Below are 11,171 nucleotides of genomic sequence, written 5' to 3'. Positions count from 1 at the left end.
GGAACATCACACACCGGGGCCTATCATGGGGAGGGGGGAGGGGGGAGGGGGGAGGGATTGCATTGGGAGTTATACCTGATGTAAATGACGAGTTGATGGGTGCAGCACACCAACATGGCACAAGTATACATATGTAGCAAACCTGCACGTTGTGCACATGTACCCTACAACTTGAAGTTTAATAATAATAAATAAATTAAAAAAAAAAAAAAAAAAAGAAAAGGTAAGCAGCTGCAGCTGCAGACCTCAATCTATGCTACGTATCAAGCAATTCAACTTTTTTCTCACAAAAAAAAAAAAAAAAACAAAAAAAAAAAAAAAAAAAAAAAAAAAAAGAAAATGATTAGTCAAAAAGATAAACAGTTTCAGCCACATTTATCTAGGGTTTAGTATTTTTATATTACTACATTCAATTTTAATAACCCTCTAGGCAAACATTATTACCTTCATTTTTACAGAGAAAGAAATGTAAACTGACTTTCCAATTGTAAAGTGACTTTCCAGAGGTCACAGGGCTAGAAAGTATCACGTCAGGGACGATCCCAGTCTCCTGGAGTAAAGCCCTACACTCCTCCCACACCTGACGCCAGGACCAAGATCAGCTGCCACAGTCCTTCATCCACGTACTCACATCTGTGGATAAAACCAGGCCTTCCCCCATTCTCCCACTGGGTGATCAGTGTAGACCCTTGTGGTTGCTCCCTTTTTACGCTAATCACTGTATCTCCTCCCCTTCCCACCCGATCTCTACTCTTCCTGCCACCAGTGCAGCCCAGGAGCCAATTTGTGCTACAGGAGCCACCAGTCACATGTGTCTACTGAGCACTGAAATGTGGCCAGTCTGAATGCCGACGTGCTGTATATATAAAATATGCACGGGATTTTTTTTTCTTTTTCTTTTTCTTTTTTTTTTTTTTTTGAGATGGAGTCTCGCTCTGTTGTCTAGGCTGGAGTGCATTGGTGTGATCTCAACTCACTGTAAGCTCTGCCTCCCAGGTTCACACCATTCTTCTGCCTCAGCTTCCCGAGTAGCTGGGACTACAGGTGCCCGCCGCCACACCCGGCTAATTTTTTTTTGGTATTTTTAATAGAGACGGGGTTTCACCATGTTAGCCAGGAAGGTCTCGATCTCCTGACCTTGTGATCCACCCACCTCGACCTCCCAAAGTGCTGGGATTACAGGCATGAGTCACCGCGCCTGGCCAACACACTGGATTTCAAAGGCTTTGCACAAATTAAAAAATGTAAAATATCTTATTAATAACTTTTTATAAGGATCACATACTGAAATGATAATATTTTGGAAATATAGGACCAAATAAAAATATCATTAAAATTACTTTCACCCGTTTAGACTGTTTTTATAAGGCTCCTAGGAAATTTTAAATTGCATATGTGGCTCACATTGCATTTATGTTGAATGGCATTGCTTGGAAGACATAGATCTGACAGCAAATTATTTATGGTCACTCACCTTCTTACTTGTGTGCCTTGGGCAAGCTGAACAACCTGGCTGGGCCTCAGCTTTCTCATTTATGAAATGGAGATCCTAATAGCACTGATGTTGCAGAGCAGACACAAAAATAAGATCATACTTTTAAATTGCTTATATCAATGTAAGATGTACCATCATCGTAAATAAATTCTGGCCATTGCTAGTTTTCTTTCTCCTCCCCAGCATAGGGAATATTCCAGCCTCTTTTGAGGCTTGCGGCAGGCCAGTTGAGGCATCACCATTTAAGTTGCTGGTGCAGTGTACACCCTGGCACAAGGACCTTATCTGAGCCTCACACTCTCCTGCTTGCCGATGGGCAAGCCCTGGACTGGCTGATACCTCTAATCTCTTTGGAGACAGCTGGCCATATTGCAGGAAGGCTGGAGTGGCATCTCCACTCTGTGACCCAGTCTCCCACCTGCCCCCAAAAGAATATTTCTTTTGACAGTGGACAGCTGACATATCACCACTTTCCTTCTACTGTGAGTGTATCTAGATGGACGGAAAGGAATGGCCAGCCCCTGGTTATGGTCATCTAAGATCACCTCTGAAATGCTGTGAGCCCCTTTTCCTTCCTCTCCTCTGCTATTTCCCATCTCTGCTGTTGGCAGGAGAATAGAATCCTGGCTGCCAGATATGCAAGTGTGTGACGATATGGGTGCTGGTGCATATTTAATATGTACCTGTGTCCAGCCATGTGCACATGTGGGTGTGTGAGTGTGTGGCCCAGCCTTTCCCCCGTGGCCAAGCAGAGAGGGTGGCCTTGAGGAAGCCATAGCAGCATGGCCTCTGCTGCCTCTGTGACCAGCCTGGCAGATGAAGTCAACTGCCCCATCTGCCAGGGTACCCTGAGGGAGCCGGTCACTATTGACTGCGGCCACAACTTCTGCCGGGGCTGCCTTACTCGCTACTGTGAGATCCCAGGCCCAGACCTGGAGGAGTCCCCTACTTGCCCACTCTGCAAAGAACCCTTCCGTCCTGGGGGCTTCCGGCCCAACTGGCAGCTGGCTAACGTGGTGGAGAACATCGAGCGCCTCCAGCTGGTGTCCACACTGGGTTTGGGAGAGGAGGATGCCTGCCAGGAGCATGGAGAGAAGATCTACTTCTTCTGTGAGGATGATGAGATGCAGTTGTGCGTGGTGTGCCGGGAGGCTGGAGAGCACGCTGCCCACACCATGCGCTTCCTGGAGGATGCGGCGGCTCCCTATAGGGTAGGAAAGGGGAACTGGGAGATCCCAGAGTGGACTGGACAGGACTAAGAGAAACAGCAGAGTTGTGGATTATTTAGGCCACCCGGAGGCCAAATTCTTTCTCCTGACTTACATGATCACCCAGGCAATAGACCCAGGCATGGAAAATTATGTTTATATTTTATGTTTTTTTGAGTGTGTTCTGTGTTCACTTGTGGCCAACAGATAATGGGAGTTCAACAAATACTTGTTGAATGAATGAGTGACCAAAACATGAGTGTGTGTGTCTGTGCCATGGATCAGGTGTGTCTGAAGTTTGTATCTGAGGGAATGATTGTACAAACAGTGTGTATATGTGTTAACATTTGCATGTTTAGAAGTGTGTCTGGTGTGTTTGTGTGGGAGTCTGAGTATGTATGTATTTGAGTGTGTGAGTGTAACTGAGAGCTCCTGTTTGTGAAAAATTCATGTTTACATATATTCAGGTTGGGTAAATATATGTGGCATGCCATTTTATCTGTCATTAAATGAGTGTGTGCTAGTTTTAGTTGTTTATGCATTGTGTTTATGAATTGTGTTTTAGTACAAGTCTGTGTGTGGATGTCTTAATTAGTTAATTAGCGACTGATAGTGAGAATTCTAATATATATTTGAACACACATATTTATAATGTGTGTGTACCTGTTCCTAACTCTATTCTGGAGCAAATAATTTTGAAAACAATTTATCAATTATTTTTACATTACCCAAGTTTCTTCTCCCCTTTGGAGTCATACACAGATAATTGATTCCAGTAACAAGGGAGGGTTGTTATTTACACATGTTCCTTTGGGATGTGCTGGAAACTGGAATGATTTCAGTGCAGGGCATATCAAACTCAGGACAGACCCCAGATACCACTTACCCGAAGCAAAACACAATAACATGTTTAACCTGAAGAAAGACTCAAGTGGGAAAACCAAGTCACAGCCTCTAGTGGCACAGGGTAAAGGGGAAAGTCCTGACCCAAAGTCTTGGAGATAAATCAAGAGGAACAGACCTAAAGGAAGGAAGCTCTCAGGGCGGGGAAGGCTCGGGGTTTGTCAGCTAAGGAAGAGACTCCTCTCCTGGGGCCATTTCATTCCTGGAGGCAGAGGGTCAGATGACAAGACAACCCTGAACAAATCAATATCCATCTTGAGTATTTTATGTTCCTTCTCCCCAGGAACAAATACATAAGTGTCTTAAATGTCTCAGAAAAGAGAGAGAGGAGATTCAAGAAATCCAGTCAAGAGAAAATAAAAGGATGCAAGTCCTCCTGGTAAGTCATCACCCCTTCCCCAGGTTCCTCCCCTTCCTCACGGTCCAATGTCTTCCTGAAACTGAGGCAACATAGATTATAGGGCTTTGAAGTTATTATGAGTTTAAATCCTGACTCTGACACTAACTCCATGACCTCAAGCAACTCTCCAACTTCAGTTTACTTATCTGTAAAATGGAGAGTAAAAATCATCATGATCTCATTGAATTACTGTAAGTATTAAATGAGATTATGACTGTAAAGTAGCTCAGGGCTGTGCATATAATGTGCTTTTCATACAACACAGGAGGTAGGGTGTCCCCATCACCTCCTCCTACACCTCCTCTAAGCCCTACCCTCTTTTAGAAGCGGCAGCAGATGGTGCTGAGACAGCACTGTGAGTCTTGCTCCCTGAAATGGGATGACAGGTGAAAAGGAAACCATGATGCAGTTCCAGATCTACCTGGGGACAGGGTAGGAGGAAGAGGAGCACAGGGAGAAGGAGGAAGCAAACTTTCTCTTGGGCTCTCCTCCTGCCCCCTCAGACTCAGGTGTCCACCAAGAGACAACAGGTGATTTCTGAGTTCACACACCTGAGGAAGTTTCTAGAGGAACAGCAGAGCATCCTCTTAGCACAATTGGAGAGCCTGGATGGAGACATCTTGAAGCAACAGGATGAATTTGATTTCCTGGTTGCTGGAGAGATCTGCCGGTTTAGTACTCTTATTGAAGAACTGGAGGAGAAGAATGAGAGGCCAGCAAGGGAGCTCCTGACGGTGAGGCCTGAACCTGAACCCTGCCCCACCTGTGCTGTCCTGTGACTCTTGTATCTTTGCCTTGCCTAAGTCGTGTCTCCCTGACTCACACATCTCTGTATCCCAGATGGGAGGTGGGTCAGAGGACCAGAAGATCTCAATTCTGGTTCATGCTTTTCCAAGAGTTCCCTGGTCACTTTTTGCTCTTTGGTCTCCGCCTCTCCATCCCACCATCTGCCAAAAAGGGAGAACACTTCCCTTAAATATTTCACAGGGCTTTTGTGAGGAGCCAACAGTGAGATGGAAGTGAAAGTAGCACTTGGAAAAGTATTAAGTACATTGCAAACCATTCTCTATAGCCTACATGTCACCATCCACCAATCAGGAAGTTTGTGTTGGTCTATTTCACTTCCTCACACTGGAGGAGAGATATTGGGGTCCCCACAAGGTATTGGAAAGGCAGCATGACTTAGAAGGATGCCCTCAGGACTGAGAAACAGGAGACCTTGGTATGAGACTTACTTTGCCTCTAACGAGCAGGGGAAGGTCACCTCATCATCTGTATCTAAAAAATAAAGGCTTTGGGCTCTGATCCCCAGAGGTGAGTCCTAATGCTCTGTGACTCTACACATCTGGTATCCTTTTCCTGTTCAGGGCTAGAAATATATTTTGTATTTTCCAGTCATAAGAAAAGTGGGAGGAACCTGGGCAACATAACAAAATCCCATCTCTACAAAAAAAAAAAAAAAAAAAAAAATTAGCCAGGCATGGTGGCACACCCTTGTAGTCCCAGCTACTCAGGATGCTGAGGTGGGAGGATCCTTTGAGCCCAGGAGGTTGAGGCTGCAGTGAGCCGTGATCACACCACTGTATTCCAGCCTGGGCACCGGAGTGAGACCCTTTCTCAAACAAACAAACAAACAAACAAACAAACAATAAATAAAATAAAAATTTAAAAAAGAAAGAAAGAAAAGAAAAATGGGAAGGAGAAGCTGGAAACTGAATCCCTGGTTTCTCTTTCTCCTAGGATATCAGAAGCACTCTAATAAGGTAAGCAATATAGTTTCTCTCTTTTCTTTTTCCATGTAAATATACATACATGTACCGCATGCCTAGTTATTGCCACACAAGTATACAACATTCTCACTTAAGAATGTAAATTTATGTATAAACCTCTATATACCCAAATGCCTTCTCAGGTATACCCATAGATGCCCAAAAATGGGCAATGGGATTCATCCATAGGAAGTATGTCTGCCTGCAGGAACTAGCACCTTCATGCCGTTTTAGAAGATGACCGGCTGAGTCTGGAGACATTATTAAGGATGATAATTCCCACACCCAACCATTTCTGTGCCCCTAGATGTGAAACCAGAAAGTGCCGGAAACCAGTGGCTGTGTCCCCAGAGCTGGGCCAGAGGATTCGGGACTTTCCCCAGCAGGCCCTCCCGCTACAGAGGGAGATGAAGATGTTTCTAGGTAAGAGAATCCCAGGCCTCCACAGAGCACAGGTGGCCATGAAACCTGGGTTTAGGAGTGGACTCCACGCTCCACTGCTGAAAGGTGTGACTTTGGCAAGGTTTATTCGTTCCTGTGCCTTGATTTTTATAAAATCTGCCTATTAGGATACTGTGATGATGAAGAAAGAGAATAAAGGTGAATATTTCTGGTGAAAAAGTTAAACTGATCTTAAAATAATTCAACAAATCTGATCAGTGGTCATTAAGCAATATGAAAGATAATGATTAACAGTATATCATTCTTAATAAATTAAAAAATCCCACAGCAACATTTGTAATACATGATAAGTTTTTGATGATGAGCATTGTTAATTAATAGCCAGCCACAGTATTTATCTTGACCCTGTGGTAGCTGGCCCGTCCCTCCCTTGTTCTCACTTTCCTTCTGTTAGTCTGGCTCTCGGAGTTGGACGGTCCTGCGGGGACTGTGCTTCATTTCCTTTTCCGGAACAGGGAGTGGTGGTAAGGGGTGGGAGAAGGTTTGGAACGAGAGTCAGGAATGGGATATGGCTCTCTGCCAGCCACCTCCTCACTAACCGTGACAGAATGAATGATGACACCAATTTTTAAATGACTCACCCATAGTGATGTCACCCTAGAAGGACTTTTCCCATTAGTCCATTTCCTGCAAATACTTCCAGTGGCCTGACAGTGAAAGAAATTTTACTCTAATCAAAGACTGACCTTTGACTCTCCCCAAAATTATTTCCAAGTGGAATAATAAATAAATGAACCCATTTCTCTATTCATTAAGCCGATTTTTCTTGAGCATTTACTATGTCCTGGGCTCTGCGGGTACAGAGGTGAGCAAGGCAGACCTGGTCCCTGTTTGCTCAGGGCTGGGGCAGTGGGGCTCCCAGCAGCAGCAGCATTGCCCAGGAACTTGTTACAAATACAGATGTTCAGCTTCACCCCAGAGCACCTGAATCTGAAACAGGCGTGTTTTAGCAAAAGCGCTCCAGATGATTCTGATGCAAGCTTGGAACCACTGGCCTAGAGGATTCCAGCTTCCATTCTTCTTGTTGTCCCTCCCCTCTTCTGGGCCTCAGTTTCCTCATCATTAAGTGTCTGATGGTTTTGTAAGACTAATAAAATCTCATCCTGGTTTATTTTCTTTACAGAAAAACTACACTTTGAGTTGGACTATGAGCCAGGTAAGCAGCCTATGTCAGGATGGGAGAGAATGAGAAGTCCTTGAAAAGGAGAGACAATTTTGCAGGATTCTATCTGGGCACTACAATAGTCATAATATACACCCATGCATACATATGCACATCATATATATTATATATGCACATATGTGCTTGTATAGAATACGTGTGTGTATATATGTGTGGGTGTGTGTCACATTCTTTGTAAGGCTCTCAGGAGAACCATGAAGAAAGGACAAGCACATACACATACTACATTCGTGGTACAAAGCTCACATCCTGATCTACACATGCTGAGTAGATAGAAAGATTAACACAGAATGGGATAAGGTCCGTTTGGGAATGCTTTCTGCATAAAGGGGACTTTGATCTGGGTTTATAATTACATCTTTAGAACTGTGAAGAACCCCTGCTTCCTCTCAGATGTCATTTCACAGATGACAGAAGGAGGGTGGCCTGTGGGTGGGAAAGAAATGAACAGAAGGGACCCCTTCAAGGCTGTCGTTTCTCAATCAACCAGCCTAAGAACCTGGGAGTCACAGAGTTGTTGGAGGGGGTTCTCTAACCCATGGATGGGCCTAAATTTATGGAAGCTTCTCAATTTATGAATACTAAAAGTAACAAAATGCAAAGCTCCGCAGCAGCTTTTGGTGTTAGAAAGTGATCCTCAGACTCTGACAGTTTCAGAATTACTGAGGCAGAGTGAATAACCCAGGCGTGAGCCAGAGAGCCTGCCAAGAGGGAAGACTATAAATGAGTCACCAGTGCCCTGGGAGGAAAGCAGGGAGGAATCATGAAGTTTGGACTGAAGGAAGAAATGTCTCTGCACTCCAGGATAGAGACGGGAGGAGGGGAGAATGTGGTGTATCGGCCCCAGGAGATCCGCGCTGGCACACACAGCTGTGGAAACTAACCAATTTACGACGAGCAGAAGAGCTTTCCCAAGGACCACATGGAACTAAACGAGAGCTTTCACATCCTCTGAGGCAGGCTTTTCAGGCTTTACATGTGCACGAATCTCCTGGGCATCTTGTTAGGATGCAGATTCTGAGTGTATATCAAACAAGTTCCCAGGTGATGCCACACTGTTGGTCCATGTAGGCACTAGACCTGTTTTTGGTAATAATAACACTAACAGGTGGGGCCCAGGGGGAGCTTCTAGGCCTTCCTTGGAGGTGATAGCATGTCTGCTGACATCTGTCCCTTTTGATTATCCCCACAGCTCACATTTCTCTAGACCCTCTGACTTCCCACCCCAAGCTCCTCTTGTCCGAGGACCGCCAGCGGGCTCAGTTCTCCTACAAATGGCAGAACTCTCCAGACAATCCCCAGCGTTTTGACCGGGCCACCTGTGTTCTGGCCCACACTGGCATCACAGGGGGGAGACACACGTGGGTGGTGAGTATAGACCTGGCACACGGGGGCAGTTGCACCGTGGGTGTGGTGAGCGAGGATGTGCAGCGGAAGGGAGAGCTTCGACTGCGGCCAGAGGAGGGTGTGTGGGCTGTGAGGCTGGCCTGGGGCTTCGTCTCGGCTCTGGGCTCCTTTCCCACACGGCTGACCCTGAAGGAGCAGCCCCGGCAGGTGCGGGTGTCTCTTGACTATGAGGTGGGCTGGGTGACCTTCACCAATGCTGCCACCCGAGAGCCCATCTACACCTTCACTGCCTCCTTCACTAGGAAGGTCATTCCCTTCTTCGGGCTCTGGGGCCGAGGGTCCAGTTTCTCCCTGAGCTCCTGAGAAGGAGCAGTTACCTGCCCTCCTCTAAGTACAGGACTCAAATCAACCCAAGGACCATGTGGACTTGATTCCTGGCTGAGTCACCTGGATGACTTGGAATAGAAATGACTGCTTTAGAAGATAGGATGGGGCTGGTTGGTAAGGGATAGAGGAGAGGACACTCAATCTACTGATCAAGCCCTTTCTTCAACGCCCAGTGGATGGCCAGGGTACCTGGGTACTCAGGCTGCTGCCAGCTCTCCTCACCACTCTCCTTGCTAGGCACAGAAGTAGCTGCATAGACAGAGCACTGGATTTGAAGTCAGAAGACCTGGGTTCTTGAAGGAGCCTTGTAACCAGTTGTATGACTTTAAACAAGATATCTCACCTCTTTTCATCTTGTTTTCTTCCAATAATGTTAGAGTTCATGTAATCACATTCTCTAGAACCATTTATTTTGTGTTAACTATGAACCAAGCAATGTGGTAGCCACTGGTGATTTGAAAATGTATATATTTTAAAAACCTGTTATGTATCTGAAAGAGCTCTTGGGAAGACAGAGAAACATAAAGAGGAAATTACAGCACAGTATGGTGGGTGCTATGGGAGGTCCAACCACAGCATTATGGGAGCTCAGGGGAAGGGGTGTAGCCCAACCTGGAGGGAGAGGGTGAGTGGGGGATGGCTTTCTGAAAAGGGTGGTCTAAAGGATGTCTGTGGTCAATAGGGAAAGAGGGGAAGAAGTATCTTAAGAAGAGGAAACAGCAGAGAACTGGTTGGATGACCTGTGACCCATGGAGCACTGGGTCATCTCCATTGTCCTCATGGGCAGATGTGTGCCATCCCTAGCCGGCACCACTCACTGCCTCCTTCCTCCTGGTGGTGCCACTTCTGGCTGAGATGAAGGTGCAGGGCCTGGGGGCAGGCGGGCATAAGGTATAGCCATAAATCGTAACCCAAGAACCACACTCACCCCCTGGGGAAATTTTCTTCCTGATCAGTTGATTACCATCTGAGGTCAAGAATGAGATAGTGGAAGCAAATGGGTCACAAATAGCTCAGCTGTGGGCTCAGAAATTGCTAGGTAAAAGAATTCCAGAAGAAGGCCAGGGCATAAGTTGGATGACCTATGACCTTTAGCCTAAAGACTTGAGACTACCGTAGTTGCGACTACAGTAGTGACATCTGAGAAATGGGATGGAAGAGTGACCATGTTTTATTTTCTAGTTCTTATCAATATTGTATTTCATTTTGCATAATCATGCCCTTCACTGACAGACTCTTTAACATCATCTCTGTTTACTCTGCTCAGATGTAAGCTACAATGCTCTGTCATCTCCCTACTGGGTCTCCTGGGAGGAGGGGAGCCATCCAGGGTGCAGTCTCTAAGGCAGAAGGCACAGCGTGCTTAGGCCCAAGCTTAGAATTCAATTGAGAAGTTCTGTTGTTCATCCTTAGCTCAGCAGGTAGAAAAGAGGGGGAGATCAGAAGCCAGGGATTAGAGACTGAATTGCTTTCCCTGAAAATGTGCAGTATCTCATTAAAATGTTGTATATTCAAAAAAATATAGACACACACAAGTGCCTATATAATGATAAAACATATCCAAAACACCCAAACCTGTGATTCCACTCAAAAGTAGATCCTATTTTTCTGTTTATTTTTATTGGCTTTAGCCATGTCTTTTGAAAGGACTATTATCCTCTAAAATGTATGTGTATGAAGATCCTGGCTTGCTGTTGGGGAGCTTTACACACCTTGTGTCACTTTATCTTGGTAACTAGCCAAGATTATGCAACCAGTTCATCCGTGTCTGACCCAGGAGCTCTTAACTGCTGTGCTGCACTGCCTCATTCAGAGAGAGATGCCTGCATGGGTCCTGGTGATTATTTTAATGCTGGCTACACCCCCACAAGTGACTTGGATTCAGAAATACAATTTATATTTCTTCTTTTTAAATTATTATTTTTTTTAATAGTCATATGTCAGTGAAAACAATTTATATGTCTTACATTGAGAAATAAAACTGCTCATAAGTGAAAACACTCATGTTGGTCTGTCA

The 11,171-nt window shown here is 45.3% G+C and overlaps 1 protein-coding gene across 3 annotated transcripts; it reads left to right on the top strand.

Annotated features, from left to right (window-relative positions):
* Positions 1-1,933: 1,933 nt before the first annotated feature.
* TRIM10 (tripartite motif containing 10) lies at positions 1,934-9,542 on the top strand. 3 transcript variants are annotated; one of them, XM_073006198.1, is made up of 8 exons: positions 1,934-2,706; positions 3,890-3,985; positions 4,510-4,740; positions 5,747-5,769; positions 6,083-6,198; positions 7,361-7,393; positions 8,613-8,788; positions 9,339-9,542. In XM_073006198.1, exons 1-8 carry the CDS (start codon positions 2,278-2,280, stop codon positions 9,450-9,452), a joined length of 1,218 nt encoding a protein of 405 aa, XP_072862299.1. In that variant the 5' UTR covers positions 1,934-2,277; the 3' UTR covers positions 9,453-9,542. The 3 variants fall into 3 exon arrangements, with proteins under 3 accessions (XP_072862299.1, XP_007971465.1, XP_007971462.1); XM_007973274.3 differs by having other exon boundaries at positions 9,328-9,542; XM_007973271.3 differs by having other exon boundaries at positions 8,613-9,411.
* The last annotated feature ends 1,629 nt before the right edge of the window (positions 9,543-11,171 follow it).

This window comes from Chlorocebus sabaeus, chromosome 17 (genome assembly GCF_047675955.1).
Source record: "Chlorocebus sabaeus isolate Y175 chromosome 17, mChlSab1.0.hap1, whole genome shotgun sequence".
NCBI classification, from domain to species: Eukaryota; Metazoa; Chordata; class Mammalia; order Primates; family Cercopithecidae; genus Chlorocebus; species Chlorocebus sabaeus.
Note: the sequence above shows the minus strand (reverse complement) of the source record. Positions and strands in the feature narration are given on the sequence as shown.